Source organism: Cervus elaphus, chromosome X (assembly GCF_910594005.1).
Source record: "Cervus elaphus chromosome X, mCerEla1.1, whole genome shotgun sequence".
NCBI lineage: Eukaryota > Metazoa > Chordata > Mammalia > Artiodactyla > Cervidae > Cervus > Cervus elaphus.
The window spans coordinates 131,205,427-131,225,534 of NC_057848.1; the positions used below are offsets into that span (position 1 = coordinate 131,205,427).

At 38.6% G+C, this 20,108-nt stretch overlaps 1 protein-coding gene across 1 annotated transcript; it reads left to right on the forward strand.

The window, feature by feature from the left end:
* The first annotated feature begins 2,966 nt into the window (after positions 1 to 2,966).
* On the forward strand, positions 2,967 to 14,141 carry FUNDC1 (FUN14 domain containing 1). The gene is made up of 5 exons (XM_043897214.1): positions 2,967 to 3,151; positions 3,852 to 4,008; positions 7,550 to 7,625; positions 11,920 to 12,048; positions 13,682 to 14,141. The coding sequence occupies exons 1-5, from the start codon at positions 3,124 to 3,126 to the stop codon at positions 13,757 to 13,759; spliced, it is 468 nt and encodes a 155-aa protein (XP_043753149.1). The 5' UTR covers positions 2,967 to 3,123; the 3' UTR covers positions 13,760 to 14,141.
* The last annotated feature ends 5,967 nt before the right edge of the window (positions 14,142 to 20,108 follow it).

Below are 20,108 nucleotides of genomic sequence, written 5' to 3' on the forward strand. Positions count from 1 at the left end.
CTCAGTTGGTAAAGAATCTGCCTGCAATGCAGGAGACCCTGGTTCAATTCCTGGGTTGGGAAGATACCCTGGAGAAGGGACAGGCTATCCACTCCAGTATTCTTGGGCTTCCCTTGTAGCTCAGCTGGTGAAGAATCCTGCTGCAGTGTGGGAGACCTGGGTTTGATCCCTGGGTTGGGAATTTCCCCTGGAGAAGGGAAAGGCTACCCACTCCAGTATTCTGGCCTGGAGAACTCCATGGACTGTATAGTCCATGGGGTCACAAATAGTAGGACAGCACTGAGCGACTTTCACTTTCACTTCACAGTGGGTAGGTAAGACACCAGTATTCACAATGAAAATGCTTATTAGTGCTGACTGAAAAAAAAAAACCTATTCAAAATGGGAATTAATTAAAAAAATCAGGAGGATCACAGCACCTTTTAAAGTCTGTGTACACAATTTACACATTAAACCACTCATCACTGACCCAACAAAATAACAGCTTTTTGATACTGGGAAAGAAAAAACTCACACTAGTAAACTAAATTATACAACTAACTTGGTTGAGGTAATGGCAAGGGCATATCACTGTAAGAAAACAAAAGGAAGAGCGATAAAAAGTAGTTCCTTCTCAACCCTTAAGTGCGCTACAGAAATGATTGCCTTTAATTCATTTTTGGACATGTTCTGGATGCATTTTGGATTCAAAAGTCTATTTTTTGGCATCTTAAGAGCAGTGTTTTGTTTCCATTTTCTCCGTCTTTTCTCCATAATCATTTGGTGCTAAATATCATTGCCTTGACAGGAAAGTGACTTCTTTCTGTAGTTGGCAGATAGTGCTAGAAGTAGGTGAACATGTTTGGATGTCATTGGCCCAGTCAATCCTCTTCCAATTTGTAATTTTGCTCTTCCAGTTTGTAATTTTCCTTTCTCTTCTTTTAGTGGCCCATCATTTGCTATTTTTCTTATTTGTTAGCACCTCATTGGGAGTGGGGAGGCAATGGGGTGAAAGTAGTGTATGAACTCAAACGTGTTAACTCTTGGAAAAAATTTCAGTGAAGACCTCTGAAGTTATGTCCCTTAAAATTATTTTGTTTCCAAAACATGTAATTGTGGAGCCCTATACCTTCCGCTGGGAGGGATTGGGGGCAGGAGGAGAAAGGGACGACAGAGGATGAGATGGTTGGATGGCATCACCGACTTGATGGACATGGGTTTGAGTAAACTCTGGGAGTTGGTGATGGATAGGGAGGCCTGGCGTGCTGCGATTCACAGGGTCGCAAAGAGTAGGACACGACTGAGCAACTGAACTGAACTGAACTGAACTGTACCTTCCCTTGTGGTTCAGCTGGTAAACAATCTGCCTGCAATGCAGTAGATCTGGGTTCGATCCCTGGGTTGGGAAGATGCCCTGGAGAAGGGAAAGGCTACCCACTCGAGTATTCTGGCCTGGAGAATTCCATGAACTGTATAGTCCATGGGGTCGCAAAGAGTCGGATATGACTGAGCAACTTTCACTTTCACTTTCATACCAAGGTCACAGGTGTGGAGCCCTGTACCAATGTTACAGAATAAAAATCTCTGGAACTGCCCAAAGCCCATAGCAACTGTTGCCCTGAGCCTCCAGATCTAAACCAGCCAGTTCCCTGACCCCGAAGTAGGTGAAATACTTACTGGATTACCCACCCTACAGCATCCTAAAGTGAAAGTGAAAGTTGCTTAGTCCTGTTGGACTCTAGTCCATGGAATTCTCCAGGCCAGAATACTGGAGTGGGTAGCCTTTCCCTTCTCCAGGGCATCTTCCCAACCCAGGGACTGAACCCAGGCCTCCCACACTGCGGGCAGATTCTTTACCAGCTGAGCTACAAGGGAAGCCCCTATGGCATCCTAACCAATAACCTAATACCATCCTTCTAGTAGGAATTTCCTATCTTGAGACAATAAAAATTGGCTGCTAGCCTGCGAAAGGGTTGGGCTCTCCCTCGAGCCGGCATGTGTTGTAATAGTGTGTCCCTCTCTAGTAAACTTTATTCATCTCTCATTCAGCCTCTTGGCTGGAAATTCTTTTCCAATCCGCGCATGGCCCACCACAGTAATCTCACACAAAGTGAAGATTAATATCTCCAGCCAGTCTTAGAATTGTATTTTGAGGCCCACAGGCTGAGGAACTTGAGAGACATCAACCCTTGCATTTAAAGCACCAGGACTTGAAAAGCCACGTACAATTATGTAAGTTAATATTTTAAGTAAAGCAGCTTCTACCAGGATTTCTTATTTTTCTTCATTTCCATATTCTCAGAATAAGAATACTGATAGGGTTGTTTCAAATGTACTGCGAATGCGGGTGCAACGTAAGTTCAAAACAAGTTTCGGGGCCGGTTTATGTGAACCTGAGTTAGCTGCTTGGTTTTCAACATGGTTTCTCATTCAACAGAATCCCGTGAGGCTTCTTGGGTGAAGAACTTATCCTCGTTCCTTTGTCAGATTTAAATATGATGCTTAAAAATTATGTCCTCTTGAGTAACTCGTGTCAGGTCAGTACCTGGGCTTCCCTCTTCCTCCCTCAGGTTCCTGGCAGGAAACGCGTGGAGAAAATGAAAAGGTTCCAATTCCCAGCAGCAGCGCGTTAGAAAAATTTTCCATCTGTTAGTGAGCCTTTGACTGCTTGAAAAGTGTGGTTTGAAAGAGGGGTTCTCTTATCTCTTTTTAAAAGCCTCTTTCTGGTACCGTGTTACAAATAGCAAGCTGGTTTTCGTTTAACCACCGTGTGACGCCCCCTCCTCTCCAGCTCTGAGGCCCTTTGAAACAAAATACCAAAAGTTAGCTTCTGGAAATTCTCGAGGGGGAGGGGTGGGAAACCAGAGTTGCGGAGGGCAACTGACTACAACTCCCACAAATCCTTGCGGGCTGGTATCCAACCTGTCTCCCCCCTCCCCCCTCCTCGCGCCCCTCTGCCCTGCGCTTGCGCGGAAGGCCCTGCGCTTAGAGGAGGGGGCGGGGACAGGACTCTGCGCCTGGAGGAAAAAGAGGAGGAGATAAAAAAGAGACCATAGACTTCCACCTGGGCCTAGAGCGGTTTTTAAAGTAGGGGCGAGAGGCGGGCGGGTTGGGACCGCCTCAGTACAGGCCGCCGGCGGTATCATGGCGACCCGGAACCCCCCTCCCCAAGGTGAGCGGCCGGGGCCCGAAGTAGTATCTTAGAGGCGGCTCACAACTCTTGACCTTGCTTCGGGCTCGCCTCTTCCTTCTCCTGTCCCAGGGATCCTGGGGGCTCTGTTTTCTTGAGGCAACCTCTTTGAGCACCCCTTTTAGACTAGACCTCCCCTCCCCTTCTTGGACCCTCCCCTCAACACAGCCCCACCTGTCTTACCTTCACCTCTCTTCCTATCCGTCTTCTAACGTTTAAGTCTTGCTCTTGAAGTCATTTCTTCTTGCTGGGCCTCTAGCCGGTTCGGCCAGTGGAAGACCCCCTTTTCCTCCCACTGATGAAAATGAACCCTGCACTGACCCTGAACCTGAGATTTGGGGGTGACCCTTCATGCTGTGAAACTGACCTACCCGCCGAGATTGGGGGAGACCCTGCTGTGAAACTGAGCCACCCCTACAGAGATTTGGGGTAGGGGTGTAACTGCTCAGCTGTGTAACTGACGTTGCCCCCCAGGCCTGTGTCTAGCTCTTTGGGAAGGGGATGCTAGGCCCTTTACTCTCCAGGCCCTAAGTCTCAGGGATTGGGTTTAAGAAACTGTCTATATCTGGGCGTTTTTAGGTGTATGCCAGTGTAACAATGAATTTTAACAGATGAAAATGTACACGACATTTTTAACTTTCAGTTGACTGTAAATGTGTTGCTTTCGTTTTCTGCTTTCAAGAATATGAAAGTGATGATGATTCTTACGAAGTGTTGGATTTAACTGAGTATGCCAGAAGACACCACTGGTGGAATCGAGTGTTTGGCCACAGTTCCGGACCTATGGTAGAAAAATACTCGGTAGCCACCCAGATTGTAATGGGTGGAGTGAGTGGCTGGTGAGAACATCCTTTTTTTGTTACATTTCACTGGGAGCCTTACTGCTGCCCTTTTGTATCTGGGCCAACTAGTACTCAGTCAGTGGTTTTACAATGTTAATCCCAGAAGAGCTGTACCTTGAGACTTTTCTCGGTGATATGATTAGTGTAATCTACACTCAGACTCTTTGCTGGGTTTTGGTGATCATCCTCCTCCTCATCCTTCCTTTGATTTTTTTTTTTTTTTTTGCCTACTTTCCCCCTTCTCAGATTTAGCAGATGTAGTGGATCTGATTCAGTGCCAGTGGGTAAAGAGGGAAAAACATAGAAGAGAAGAATTAATTATATGTAAATAATTTTTACTTGTTTAGTTGAAAACCCTGTGAGAACTCCCACAGTAAAACTAATCTCCAGGATTATCAGCCCTGTGCAAAGCAGTGTAAAAATTACTGATTATGATACAGATGGTTCTGTTAATTTTTGTGGGCCAATTTAAATTATGATAATACTTTGAAGAAGAAGAGTTGTAGAACATTGGGTCTTTGTTGGAATTACCCAGTGATAATACTGTGGAGTACATTAAGGGGGAGAGGTTAATAAGTATTAACCTCACCGGTTAACATTTCAGATCACATGATTGTATAATTGCTACTGTAGATCTAATTCTGTTATTCTTAGACTGAAAAGATTAGCCAAATAACAAGGGTCAGAAAGAAGTTTGACCTTTTATTTTGAAAATATTCATCACCCTAGAGAATTTCTGAAGCTAGTGGGTGTGCTTAACCTGTGAGTAATCATTTTTTTTCTTAGATTCTAGGTTAAATTCATCTTATTCATTAATTTAAATATTTACATATTTAAACTCGATAAGTATAAAGTGTTTTTTTAAATTTGTGTTTTATTTGCGCCTTGGAACAATGGTGCACTCTTTTATGCCTTTTTTTAACGCCTTTTTAAAAATAAATGCCATTTTATGGTAGAGACACTCAGAAGATTGTGTGATGAAGAGGTACAGTATTTATTCATGATGTGTACTTATTAGTACTGCTTATGAAAAAAGCCTGCAGTTAAGAGAGATGCCTGGTCAGAGCCTTGGTTATTCAGATGATTCTTCTCAAGCTGGTTATACTTTGATGCCCACAATTCAGAGCCTGGTCTTCTACTAAATAAACTCACAGTCTGGTGCCTTGGGTGATTGGTTAATGTGAGTCCAGGCCTAAAGCCCCATCTTGAAAGAGGCTAAAAAATAATTGAGCAGTAGAATTAAATCATTGTGTGTTTTCTCCTTGTAGGCCAAACTTGGTGAGAAGCCCCATAATTGGAAGAAGTTTGCTTGGAAAGGCTAGAGACAGAACAGGACATTAGTAGATTGATTTTAGTTTCTCATGCCATCAAGCAAAGGATAGACATGCTTGTGGAGCACAGTCCCCAGGATACTGTTAAGACCTGGCTGCTGCTTGGCTCCTTTGCTCGCTTTTCTGAGTCTTTGTTGCTGTCCCCCCTACTGAGGGACACACATGTTTGGATTATAGCCAGGTGTTGGTCCAAGAGCTGTGTAATAGGACTCATATTATACAGGTGATTTGTTGCAATGACTTTAGATTCAGTGTAATAAACATTTGCAATTTTTTAGAGTGTAAAAGTGATGTCCTACTGTGGCATATGTTAAGGAGGAATGGTTAATAAGATGGTAGCTAGTTAACAATTCAGACCAATTCAGGGCTTGATTGGGAAGCTGAGGAAATTTATGTTTAGCTGTAGGTAGCTATAGGTTCTTGATCATAATAAGAAACTAAAACTGACAGCCGGATGGGTGGCTGCTAGGTGAGATGGGAGGTGTGAAGATCAGCCAGAGGGTCGTTAGTGTGATCTGGAAGCAAGGTAGTGATGCTTTTGAGGATGAAAAGAAGACAATCAAATAATGTTTTGGAGAAACGCGGGTGTATAGAATTGGCCATCAGTTAGACCCCAGAGGCGATGAAGAAGGCAGTCTGAGATGAGCATGGGGTGAGAAGCCTTGAGAATAGTGCCATCATTTAGAAATTGGGACTTTAGCAAACAGGTAGTTTGGTTGGAAAGATGGTGTTTGCTTTGGGACATTTTGAATATGTGGTTCTGGGTGGCAAGAGAAGCTCGTCATGTGATTGGAAATGTACATTTTCCATTTATGATGGTGTATTAGTTTCCTCAGGCTGTTATAACAAAGCACCACAGCTAGGTAACTTAAAATGAGAGAAACTTATTCTCTCACAGGTCTGGAGACTAGAAGTTTGAAAAGTGTCAGGAGGGTTGGTTCTTTCTTGGAGGCTCAGGGAGAATTTGTTCCATGTTTCTCTCCCATCTTCTGGTGGTTGCCAACAATCCCTGACATTCCTTGACTTGTAGACGTGTGTGCTCAGTTGCTAGGTCATGTCCAACTCTTCACGACCCCATGGACTGTAGCCTACCAGGCTCCTCTTGTCCATGGGGTTTTCCAGGCAAGAATACTGGGGTGGGTTGCCATTTCCTCCTCTAGGGAGTCGTCTCAATTTTGCCTCTGCCATTAAATGGCTCTCTTCCTTCTGTGTGTCTCTGTGACATATTGGATTTGGGGCCCACCCTACTCCAGTATAACCTCATCTGAATTAACTGCTTTTGCAATGAATTTACTCCAAATAAGGCCACATTCTGAGGTTCTAGGAAGGTCATAGATTTCAGGGGTGACACAATTCAACACAGTACAGAAGGCTGGCGTTGGAAATCTGAGATTCCTTTGTACATTGGATCTGGAATGCTGACAGGAATAATGAACTCACTGAAGGAGAGAATCAAAAAAGAAGTATGGGTTAACATCCTTATAGGATAGATGAGACAAAACAGGTTTAATACAGAGATAGAAATAGATAAGGGAGCCATGAGAAATGTGGGCCGAAGTATAGTCGTGAAGGTGGACCTCTTGCTGGACCTTAAAGGGTAGAAAAGTTTTAGATATTAGATAGATGGAGCTAGGTAGAAACCCCAAGAAATGGGGATTAATAGCTTGAGCAAGAGTGGTGACCTGTTTGGAAACTGATTGGATTGGAGCAGAAGGTTTGGGTAGAGTGAGAGTTGGCCAGATGTGTGGAATATCTTGACTACATTAAAAAAAAGCCCCACAAAACTAAGCATTTTGTTATGAGGAATTTCAACTTAATACAACTGTAGAAGGAAGAGTATAATGAACCCTTGAGTACTCAACATTCAGTTTCAGTAGCCAGTCTTTCCCCTGTCAATTCCCTTCTTCTCTTCATCCCTTATTTTGAAGCACATCTCAGACAATTTAGACTATGCAGTTTTGACTAGTCTGTATAACTGAAAGGAAACATTGAGGGTTTCTGAGCAGGTGCGGAACATGGTCAAAAGAACTGGTTAAGATTTTATTAAGAAATTTTTAATAATAATTTTTATTATAATTTTTTTAAAAATAATTTTTTAAATAAGTTAAGATTTTGTTAGGAAAGCAATGAAAACTAGAAGAGAGAGAGAGTTGAGTACATCATTGATTGTCTTCTGTTTTCATCCTTTGCCATTTCTTCCACTAAAGGTGTGCGGGATTTTTGTTCCAGAAAGTTGGAAAACTTGCAGCAACTGCAGTAGGTGGTGGCTTTCTTCTCCTTCAGGTATGTCAGAGCTTTCAGTCCTTGCCTCTGCTTAACAAATAAACATTTCATCAACAGCATAACCTGTTCATACTGACAATTTAAAACATATATTTAAAGTTCACACACATTCATACACAATATATGAAAATCAAAAAGTCTCTTTCCTTCCCTGTTCCTAGTCATTTTTCCTTCCTGGAGGAAATTGCTGTTAGCAATTTCTAACATGTTTTTTAAAACTAGGAAACCATAATAATATAGAAAGTGGAAAATTGGTCTTCAAAAATAATTCATAATCCTATTTCTGAGGCAAGTTGATTTGAAATTTTAGTCCTGTTTATGTTCCTCTAAGTATAAGGTTCAAAAACGCTTTGCTCTTAGAGGTTGTTTATCAGGATATTATCTGGCATTCATGTCTGTTTTGCATATATTTTCCCCAAAATATCATTCCCTGAAGATCAAATATAATAAATCCTAAAATTGAAAAATCTCTGGGAATGCATGTTAGCAATAATTTTGAAGATACAGAAATCTGTCAGGTTTTGAAAATGACTGATGGTCATAGCAACCAAAATCTGACTTCAGCATCTAAGCCATTGATCATGTAATAACCAGTGTCATTGCCTGATGTACAGAAGGACTGAATTCATATGTATTAAGCACAGATTTTCAGTTGTTTACTAAACAGTTTAAAAAATTTATATATATATGTTTTTCTATTGGTGGTATTATTAAGAGTAATTGCTTATCTCTTGTAAAAGGTAAAAAGAAATAATTATATTCTAAATTTAGTCATTTGGATGAGTATGCCAGTATTTGCACAAAGAATTTTATTTAAGCTGATTTTTGACTTCGGTTTATATAGAACCAAGAATTAAGTTATTTATATAGTTATCAAGAATCAAGATAGTTAATTTTATAGCTGTTTTGAAAACTCAGTTTGAAAACTCAGTTTCAAAAGATGGAAAAGGATACTCTACCAAAGCAGAGTTCCCTAGAATATTCACAGATAGAATTATATATTTCGATCTGCTCTGCATGTCATTTATCGGAAGTCCATTTCAGCCCCTTCAGACCCATGTTTTGCGATTGCCATCTTCTACTTCATGTTTAGTCCATGTAATGTTTGAAGTCCCTGAGTAGAAGATGGAACCTCTCCACATCAAACCAGTTTTTCCCACCAATATGACTTACCTTGAAAGCTCAATAGAAGGAAACAAAGACAAAAAAAGAAACAAATGGCTTTTAGGCTAATTACCTTTTATTTAGTCTTGCTTCCATATTTTTATTACCTTTACTTATATTTAAAGATAAATATTAGTTTGCTTACAACTTACAGCTCTTCTAGTATATTTTTTCAGTATATATTTATCACACTCCAATCTTAAAAAATAGACAGTTGGTATATAAATCTTTTAAATTCAGCTTTTTTTAAGTTGTCCATGCCCATAATTCAAAGGGTCAAGTACATGTGTAATGGTAAATACAGATTAGAATAATCCTCTGCCTCCCTCACTACCTCCCTATTTTTCCTCTCTTGAGGCAACCAGTTTGAACTATTAGCTGATTCTTAAGGTATTTATTTCCTTTTTCCTAAACAAATTAATTGGATATTTCTTTGTCTTTCAGTTTGAGGTATTAACTGTTGGCTTCCCATTATGTAATATGGGAATTAAGCTATCATTTATTGAACTTCTGTGTGCCCCAACCCCCACATATCTGAGTATTGTTATTTCATAATTGTGTTAGATCATTACCTGGAGTTCACTGAGCTATTCTGTAAGTTAATGTCTTTAACTATGTTCAGGAAGGTTTTGGCCATTATTTCTTTGAATATTTTCTCCTTTCTTTTCCTTCTGAACATGACTCTGACTTATGCATGTTAGGCTCTTTGATAAGGTTCTGAGGTTTTGTTCATCTGTTCTTTTCAGTCTTTTTTTTAAGATTGTAAAATTTCTAGTGATCTAGTTTCAAGTGCACTGATTCTGTGTCATCTGCCTTCTGCCATTTATCCAGTGAATTTATTTCAGATATTTTTCAATTCTAGAATTTTCATTTAGTTCTTTTTATATTTTTCTGTGTTTCTGATGAAATTCTTATCTTTTCATTGATTACAAGTGCAGTTTCCTTTACCTCATTGAGCACAGTTATAGTACTGCTTTAAAGTCCTGATAATTTCAGTATATGGATCATCTCAGAGTTGGCATCTGTTGATTTTCTTTTGAGACTAGGCCACATTTTCTTGCTTTATTGTATCAGGTAACTTTGGATTTTATCCCTGAGCATTGGGAATATTACGGAGAGTCTGGATTCTGTTTTATTCCTCTGAAATTTGTTAATGTTTTGATTTTAGTAGGCAGTTAACTTGGTTATATTCAAATTGCAAACTCCATTTCATCTGTGGTAGAGAGTGGCTCACATCTCAGTTTTTTTCTTTTTTAGCCTCAGCCGGAGTACTTCAGTATGCCCCATGGATGTGTGGTTCAGGACTTGGGTAGAATTTACACCTAGAATTTGGGGCTTCCCTTCTCTAGCTGTGTCCTTTCTGGCAGCTGTTCTTCTCCTGGGCTCTGTCCTCTTGTTCTTCAGGCCAGAAAAATGGCACGTTCTCTACTCAGCTTTTAGCCACCCTGCAACTGCATCTTGTCTTCAAGATAAAGCCAAAAAAATGGGCAACTCATCTTATATTGGTCTCGTCTTACAAATTTCAACTCCTCTTAAAATCTGCTTCGTTTTATTATTTTGGAGCCCTTGTGTTTTAACCAGGGTTTATAGTTGCTGTCTATGGGAGGGACCTTAAGGTTCATCATCACTTCTGGGTCTGTGACCCAGATTATCATGTAAGGTATTGCCAGGAAAACCTTTCAGTTGCCATTTGCTTTGATTATCACTCTGTTTTACTGAGGCTAGAATTAGAACTGATATAAGGTGAATAAATATAGGAAGAAATGGAGATAGATAGATTCTTCTCTGGAGTCATTCACAGTGAAAATGGAACCTAAGATTCCCAGCCTATTTATATAAAGTCAGATATTTTTATAATTTGAAGTATTTTATGTGTGAAAGTGAAAGTTGCTCAGCCGTGTCCGACTCTTTGCGACCTCATGGACTGTACAGTCCATGGAATTCTCTAGGCCAGAGTACTGGAGTGGGTAGCCTTTTCCTTCTCCAGGGCATTTTTCCAACCCAGGGATCAAACCAGGGTCTCCTGCATTGCAGGCAGATTCTTTACCAATTGAGTTATTTCGTACTTAAAGTGACACATTAAGAGATTACAAAGAAAGCATAAACTTGGTAGAAGTGATTTATAATGGTATACAATTGTTTACTACTCTTGTGCTTCTTTACATGTTGATTGTACTCTTTGAAGGGATGACTTACTGTACTGGCTTACAAACATGCTATTGTTCCTGTTCAGATTTTGCTATGTCTCAGTAGCACCATATCAGACATTAGGGTTAGCAGGCATTTAGCTGTAGTTTTATTAAAAGTATTTATGACATGAAATTTGTGTAGAGCATATCTTCTTTTATATTCCACTTTTGAAAGCAGTTACCAGAAAAAGTATTCTTTTTTTTTTTTTTCAGAAAATATATTCTTAATTTGACTGAAGAGTGAGTTAGTGAAGAGAGTTTATCAAGCTTATTTAATGACATAAAAACTGATTGGCTACTGATCTCTTACATTAATCATCTGTTTAATTAAGGGTACAAGTCTCTGCCTTTTTAGCTAATTCTTAAATTCCCAAAATTCTGATCAAATTGTAGAATAGTTGTGATATAATTTTTGGAATCTTTTGTCATTAAGTACTGTACTTTTTCTTAACATAGTGTTCATCACATCTAAATAATTTTGTATGCTTAAGTCTGTTTTCCCTAATGGTCTGTAAGCTCTCTGAGGGTGGGGACTTTTGTCTTCCTTGTTCTTGGCCATAACTTGGCGGCCTAAAACAGTGCCTGGCACAGAATCGGCACTCTGTGTATTAATGAATAAATTAGTGAATAAATTATGCTTTGTTACACATAAGCATCATACATTTCTTGAAATCTAAATGTTCATATAGGGGCTTCACTAGTGGCTCAGATGGTAAACAATCTGCTTGCAGTGCAGGAGACCTGGGTTCAGTCCCTGGATCAGGAAAATCCTCTGGAGAAGGGAAGGGCTACCCACTCCAGTATTCTTGCCTGGAGAATTCCATGGACAGAGGAGCCTGGAGAGCTATAGTCCATGGGGTTGCAAAGAGTTGGACATGTTCATATATTGTACTATCAACCTAATAGGTTTAAAATTAACCATTTTTATTACATTTTTGCAGATTGCCAGTCACAGTGGCTATGTGCAGATCGACTGGAAGAGAGTGGAAAAAGATGTAAACAAAGCAAAAAGACAGATTAAGAAACGAGCAAATAAGGCAGCACCTGAAATCAATAACATAATAGAAGAAGTAAGACAATGTGTATTTCTGGCTCCTTTTTTTTTAAATGGATCTCAGCAGAAAATGCAACTAGGGAATATGATCTTTAAAAAAAAGATTGGTGTTTCTGGTCATGTCTAGAGTGTTAAGTAAAATTTGGGATCAAGTCACCATTTAAATCACTCTTATTTTTTTTTAGTTGTTAACTAAAGCTACCTATTTTTTTTTGAGGTGGAATAGTTTGAAAATGTATATATTTTATTTTATTAATATATTAGTTTTATTAATGTTTTTATGTATATTTTGTCTGTTTTATTCTTACTTTGTTTAGAACTGAATTGAATATTCCTTTGCTTTTATTTTAATTCTGTCCTTTTACTTTCTCCAACTTCTATTTTGAAAAATTTTATATCAGTTGAAAAGTTGACAGACAAAAACAGTAAATACCCAAGTACTCTTCACCTATTCACCAGATTGTTTGCATTTCACATTTGCTTTGTGTGTGTGATTTACCCTTTTTATTCCTGAACTATTTAAGACATTGTGTTTTTTTATTCTTTAATACTTCTGTACATATGTTCCAAGAGTATGGATATTCTCCTATACAATTACGCTTATGAATTCCCCCAAACTTAATGTGATACAATAGTATTTCTTAATATACAGTTAATGTTAAAATTTTTATATCTTTTCCCCCCCTAATTAAGAATTGCATAGTGCATTTGGTGGTCATGTCTCTGAAGTCTCCTTTAATTTTAAATGGTTCCCTCATCTGTTTTTTGTTTTTCTGAATTTCATGACACATTTTTGAAGTATCTAGGCAGAGTATCTCACAGTCTTGCTTTGTCTAATTCCTTCTTCATGATTTTATTTGGGTTAAACATTTTATCAAGGTGTTATTTTTCTGATCCTGTATATTTTTTCCCACTGGCTAAGTGGACTGATTGTTAATAAATATCATTGTGCGTGCTGTGGGAATTTATTAATCATCTGTGTCAATAATTTGCTGAATGGATCATTTATGCCCACACTGTAGGGAGATTTCTTTTCATCTGTGAGAATTTTGCTGCCCATATGCTTGTTATCTCAGAAGCAAGAAGCTTCTGGGCCTGGCTGGGAGCTCTAGGCTCCTTCAATTTGTAACGGACAACCCTGGCATCTTGCCTGATGGTTGGTATCTGCAATAGTAGGAACACAAGAATGTTTGCTGAATATTTACTGAATTGAGGAAAACATCTGAAAAATAATACTCAGCTCTGGATTTAATAATTAAGAGTATTTTTAAAAATTTGTTACCTTTTTCTTATTATGGTAAAATATATAAAACATAAAATTTACCATTTTAACTATTTTTAAGTGCACAATTCACTGGCATTAAATATATTCACACTTCCATGTAATCATTACTACTATCCATTTCCAGAACTTTTTCATTATTCCGAATAGAAACTCTAACCATTAAGCAGTAACTCCTATAATTAACCTGTCTCCCTAGCCCTTGGTAACCTCTGTTCTACTTTCTGTCTTGATGAATTTGACTATTTATGTAAGTGCAAATTATAATAGCATTGTCTGTTTTGTCTGTTTTATTTCACTTAGTGTTTTCAAGATTTATCCATGTTGTAGCATAATTCAGAGTATTTTTCTTCAAACTTTATTTCAGGCAACAGAATTCGTCAAACAGAACATTGTGATATCCAGTGGATTTGTGGGAGGCTTTTTGCTAGGCCTTGCATCTTAAGAAAATGGATGTTCTATCACAATGAAGTCACCTCTGAGAAGAGAAATGGTGGTGACAAGATGGTCTCATCATTATACATTGACAGATTCTCCAGGATGACAAGAAACAACTAGCTGGACAATACCCAACTCACTGCTTAGCATTTTGCCATCTGAAATTTAGCAGACTAGTATCTGCTATAAAATAACCTGTATGGTATGTGTATAATAGCATCCCTGAGCAAAACATGGCTTTCATTATTTTTTAAGAATTTGTGTTTGTTTAAAATTTGCCTATAAAACACTACTATTGGATGTAGATATGGAGAGAAAATGAGTTGTTGGATGTATTCCCCAGTAAAATATTATTCTCATTTTATTTAAATAAAATGTTTTCCATTGTGCTTTTTTAGTATAGTGCCAGTAATTAAAACTTTGTATTATAGCTTCAACTGTAGGGCTGACATTTTTTTAAAGATATGTTTGCAGTAAACTGAAGAACTGTAACACATTTTGTGGAAGGATTTACAGATAATAGAATTATTAAAGATATTAAGCAAATTTAATACCAATTTTTAGGTTGCTTTTTCCTACAGTTCTTACTTATTTAATAACTGTAGTAAACAGTTTCAAGAAATGCTCTAGGGAAATACTACATATCTAAAGCTCTTTTTTGTTTTTTTGATGTCTGCAGTTGTAAAAATACCTGCTTGTATGTAAACTTCTAAATTATTTTTATTCATTTGTTTATCCTGGCAACCTGGATAGAATTCATTATTTTGAGAGTACATAGAGTTGGGTCACAGATTCATTTTATTAACTTCGAGTGAATCTCGTTTTTCATTTTTAAAAATCCTAATTAATACACTGACCCCTTCTTTACAAAGAGGTAAAAATCATTTTAAAATACTTAGTAGTGTAGTATGGATTTAAGGCTTTCAGGTTTTTCGGTAGCATTATGTTGATTGAACACTAGGCCAGTTGACTTGTTTCTCAGGACCAATATCACAGGTAGCTCAGTGGTAAAGAATCTGCCTGCAGCACAGGAAACACAGGGATACTTGGATTCAATCCCTGGGTCAGGAAGATCCTCTGGAGAAGGAAATGGCAACCCAGTCCAGTATTCTTGCCTGGAAAAATCCATGGACAGGAGCCTGGTGGGCTACAGTTCTAGGTTAGAATTGGGAAAAAGCACAGAACAATGGGTGTTGGAGTCTTCAGGTTGGAAAGACTTGGTGATGTTCAGATTATCTCCTTTTGATAGGAAATCCTTACAGTGTTTTTTGTGTGTTATAAACAGGTGTTTCATATTTTCAAGGTTGTTCCAGTCTTTGTCCTTTCACCCTCACGAGACTCCTTAAAATTGAATGTGGGATTGATCTTTATTTTCTTCTTTTACTCTCATTAGCGCCTCAGAAAAAACACTAAATAAAACTCGGACTCTCTTAATATGAAGTGATTTTGCTTATAAATACTTAATTTTTCTTCTTTGAGCTTTTCTCTGTTTCCTCCTTGCCTAGCTTTTCATTACTGTGAAATTAAAGGGAAAAGTATTCTCCATTAGGTGGAACCTTGGCTGTGCTTCTGTGTGCTCTGTCTGCCTGATACCTTTCATTTGGTGCAGTGAGGCAGGCTACTATAGGGAGCTCAAGTAGCTGGCTCAGTTTGTTCATCTTGGAAATATAAAGTGTCTCTTCTCTATATGATACATTGGGAAAGTGGGGGGCACAAAAATGACTGCCCTCAAATGGAGACTAAATATTCTTATATGAAAAGTTACATAATAAAAAAGGAGAACCTGGCATATGATTTAATGGCAAATGAGTTGTAACCATAACTACTTTCAGAGTCCAAACATGAATGAAAAGTGAAAAAGAACACCTCATTTTTACCTATACATTTCCAAGTATTTTTTGATTGTTGATTTATATACCAAATGCAAAATACTATCAGTGTTCTCCATACTGTCTCCTCTCTGTTGGTGCCCCTTATTCTGCCTCTTGTCTGTGCTGTTACCCCACGAGGTTGTATGCTACTTGAGGCAGTCATATGTGGTGTTAATCTATAACTTGTGACACACCCCTGTGTAATGCTTTGCTCAGAGTAGGTATCCAGCCAGTGTTGTGAATGAGTATGTGAAAAGTGTATTACTGTGCTAGAGTTAGTGTTAACCTATAGGAAACCTCTGAAGGTTCTGAATCAAGCTCCATCAGGAAAGACTTGGTGGGGCTCAGCCTGAATGAAAAGCCTATGGCCTGCCGTTGTCGAAAATGGGGGTTTTTATGTTTGAGGGCATAAAGGTTGTTTGCAAGATTTATTAAAACTTGAGTATGTGGAATACAGGTATTTTGTGGCTTAGACTTTGGAAGATATATAAGGACATTTTGACTGATAGTTTTTTTTGTTTCTTTTTGGTCTCACCACATGACTTGCAGGATCTCAGTTCCCTGCCTGATGATTGCACCCATGCCCTAAGCAGTGAAAGTGTGGAATCCTAACTGCTGGACTATCTGAGAATTCCCCATTTTGACTAATTTTTATTGTTGTATTCTTAGAGCCCTCCCCAATCTCCCTCACAAAAAAAGATGATTTTTAATGTTTTCTTAAATATGCTTCTTATAGAAAATACATAGCAAAAAAATATGTTGATAACGTCTATCTAGAAATGATTATCTGTATTTTGGTACATAACTTTTGGAATTTTTTTCTATATACATATGGACACGTGTATTGTGTATAAAAATTGAGTCATAGTTTATATACTTTTATAAATAGCTATTTTCAAGTATCTTTTTATAATAGGTACATTTAATGGGGTCACAAAGAGACACAACTGAGCAACTAAGCACACAAAATAGGTACATTTATGATGACAGAAACATTTAAGTGCCCACCCTCATCCCCTTTTATGAGACAACCATTACGAGAATTTCTTTATACATATATTGTTTTTTTGTTTTTTGGTCCAAGTTTGGATAGTACATATTGGATGGTCACTCTGAAAGGTAAGGAATTTGGTGTACACTCACTGTCCCCGACCCCTTTTTTGATTGCTAATATGTTTTTAGTTTTTCTAGTAGATGCCTTTATTACTTTAAATATGCTTTTTCTGTCCTAAGTTACCAGCTTTACAAAATATCTGCTAACTCCCTGTTAGTAAAGAAGAGGAAAATTTAAGTGCACCTCCTCCCTGTTTCCTCTGGCTTCCTGATTTTTGTTAATTACTTTTAATGCTACATTCAAATGATAGGATTCTATACAATTATTAAGAGGAATGTAGAGCTATATAAATTTGATCTAGAAGATTCACTTGTTAGTGGTAAAATCAGGTTACAAAAAGTATGACCCCACTTTTTAAAAAAACTGCAGGTGAGCATAAGTGTGCACACAGATCTTCAGAGGCTATCCCTGAGGTTAGTATACAGGATTTTCATGTTGTATTTTCAATATTTTTGTGTCATCTGAAGTGTTTACAATGAGTACATGTTACTTTATAGGTAGCAAAAGTTGTTTTTTTAGAACCAGGAATCAATAGGTTATTGCTATTTTAGGGGATTTCTGCTTTGTTCAGTGAGTTTATTTTTTAAGTGATTTTTGTGAAAACAATGCAATAGTTCAAGAAGTCAAGTGGTATTTGACTAATTCCAGTACCTTTCTTATTACATTTAGTGGCTCTTTTCCTACAGAAGTTTCAACTACATTAGTTGTTTCTCTTGGTATTTACTGAAACCATATTTCTTGGACTTTTTTATGGTAAATAACTAGACTTGGACTTCCTTTTATGGTAGATGTGGATTTAGCTCTATAATACTTTCTTTTTCCTATCTTTGTAGTAGCAATTTATTAAATTTCTACAAAGTTTTATATATTATGACAAATATTGTTTACTGTTGAATAAGGACGTAATCTTCTATATGTTCATTTATGTGACTGCAGCCAGAATCCTGCATTAGCCTGATCCTGCAAATAGCTCTGCAGCATGAAGGGCACTGTGGTTGGCAGCATAACAGCCCCTCCTTGCCCCCAGGCAAAGATGTTCATGTCCTAATCCCCTGAACCTGTGACTACATTAGGTTACATGACAAAAGAGTGAAGGTTGCAGATGGAGTTAAAGTTGCTAGTCAAGTGATCTCAAAGAGGTTATTCTGGTGGATCTTGGTGGGCCCAGTGTGATCATGAGTCCTTAAAAGAGGAAGAAAGCAGAAGAGCATCAGAAAAAGTAATGTGACTATGGAAGAAGAATGATCAGGCAGATGCTGTTGTGGCTTTGAAGACTGAGGAAGGGGGCCAGGAGCCAAGGAAAACTGGTGGCCTCCTGAAACTGGAAAAGGCAAGAAAACAAACCACCCCATTGCTTCCAAAAAGAGGCACAGTCCTGCTGACAACTTGATTTTAGCTCAGTGAGACCCATGTTGGACTTCTTACCTCCACATCTATAAGATAATGAATTTGTGTTTTAAGCCACTGTGTTAGTGATCATTTGTTATAGCAGCAATAGAAGCTAATACTGGCATCACTTAAGTTGTGCCCTCTTGTGGCAAGAGAGCTAGTTTTTTGTATTCCACTATCAATCAGGCTTAGTTTTACTCTTACCTTGGACATGGGGTATCTCTTTACGGCTGCTCCAGCAAAGCGCAGCCACTGCTCCTTACCTTGGACAAGGGGTATCTCCTCACGGCCACCCCTCCTGACCTTGAACGTGGAGTAGCTCCTCTCGGCCCTCCTGCGCCTGTGCAGTGTGGTCCACTGGAGAAGGGAATGGAAAACCACTTCAGTATTCTTGCCTTGAGAACCCCGTGAACAGTATGAAAAGGCAAAATGATAGGATACTGAAAGAGGAACTCCCCAGGTCGGTAGGTGCCCAATATGTTACTGGAGATCAGTGGAGAAATAACTCCAGAAAGAATGAAGGGATGGAGCCAAAGCAAAAATACCCAGTTGTGGATGTGACTGGTGATAGAAGCAAGGTCCAATGCTGTAAAGAGCAATATTGCATAGGAACCTGGAATGTTAGCTCCATGAATCAAGGCAAATTGGAAGTGGTCAAACAGGAGATGGCAAGAGTGAATGTCAACATTCTAGGAATCAGCAAACTAAAATGGACTGGAATGGGTGAATTTAACTCAGATGACCATTATATCTACTACTGTGGGCAGGAATCCCTTAGAAGAAATGGAGTAGCCATCACGATCAACAAAAGAGTCCAAAATGTAGTACTTGGATGCAATCTCAAAAACAACAGAATGATCTCTGTTCATTTCCAAGGCAAACCATTCAATATCACCGTAATCCAAGCCTATGCCCCAACCAGTAACACTGAAGAAGCTGAAATTGAATGGTTCTATGAAGACCTACAAGACCTTTTAGAACTAACACCCAAAAAAGATGTCCTTTTCATTATAGGGGACTGGAATGCAAAAGTAGGAAGTCAAGAAACACCTGGAGTAACAGGCAAATTTGGCCTTGGGGTACAGAATGAAGCAGGGCAAAGGCTAATAGAGTTTTGCCAAGAGAACGCACTGGTCATAGCAAACACCCTCTTCCAACAACACAAGAGAAGACTCTACACATGGACATCACCAGATGGTCAACACCAAAACCAGACTGGTTATATTCTTTACAGTCAAAGATGGAGAAGCTCTATACAGTCAGCAAAAATGAGACCTGGAGCTGACTGTGGCTCAGATCATGAACTCCTTATTGCCAAATTCAGACTTAAATTGAAGAAAGTAGGGAAAACCACTAGACCATTCAGGTATGACCTAAAACAAATCCCTTATGACTATACAGTGGAAGTGAGAAATAGATTTAAGGGACTAGATCTGATAGAGTGCCTGATGAACTATGGATGGAAGTTTGTGACATTGTACAGGAGACAGGGATCAAGACCATCCCCACCCATGGAAAAGAAATGCAAAAAGGCAAAATGGTTGTTTGAGGAGGCCTTACAAACAGCTGTGAAAGAAGAGAAGTGAAAAGCAAAGGAGAAAAGGAAAGATATTCCCATTTCAATGCAGAGTTCCAAAGAATAGCCAGGAGAGATAAGAAAGCCTTCCTCAGTGATCAGTGCAAAGAAATAGAGGAAAACAACAGAATGGGAAAGACTAGAGATCTCTTCAAGAAAATTAGAGATACCAAGGGAACATTTCATGCAAAGATGTGTTTGATAAAGGACAGAAATGGTATGGACCTAACAGAAGCAGAAGATATTAAGAAGAGGTGGAAAGAATACACAGAAGAACTGTACAAAAAGATCTTCACAACCCAGATAATCACGATGGTGTGATCACTCACCTAGAGCCAGACATCCTGGAATGTGAAGTCAAGTGGGCCTTAGGAAGCATCACTATGAACAAAGCTAGTGGAGGTGA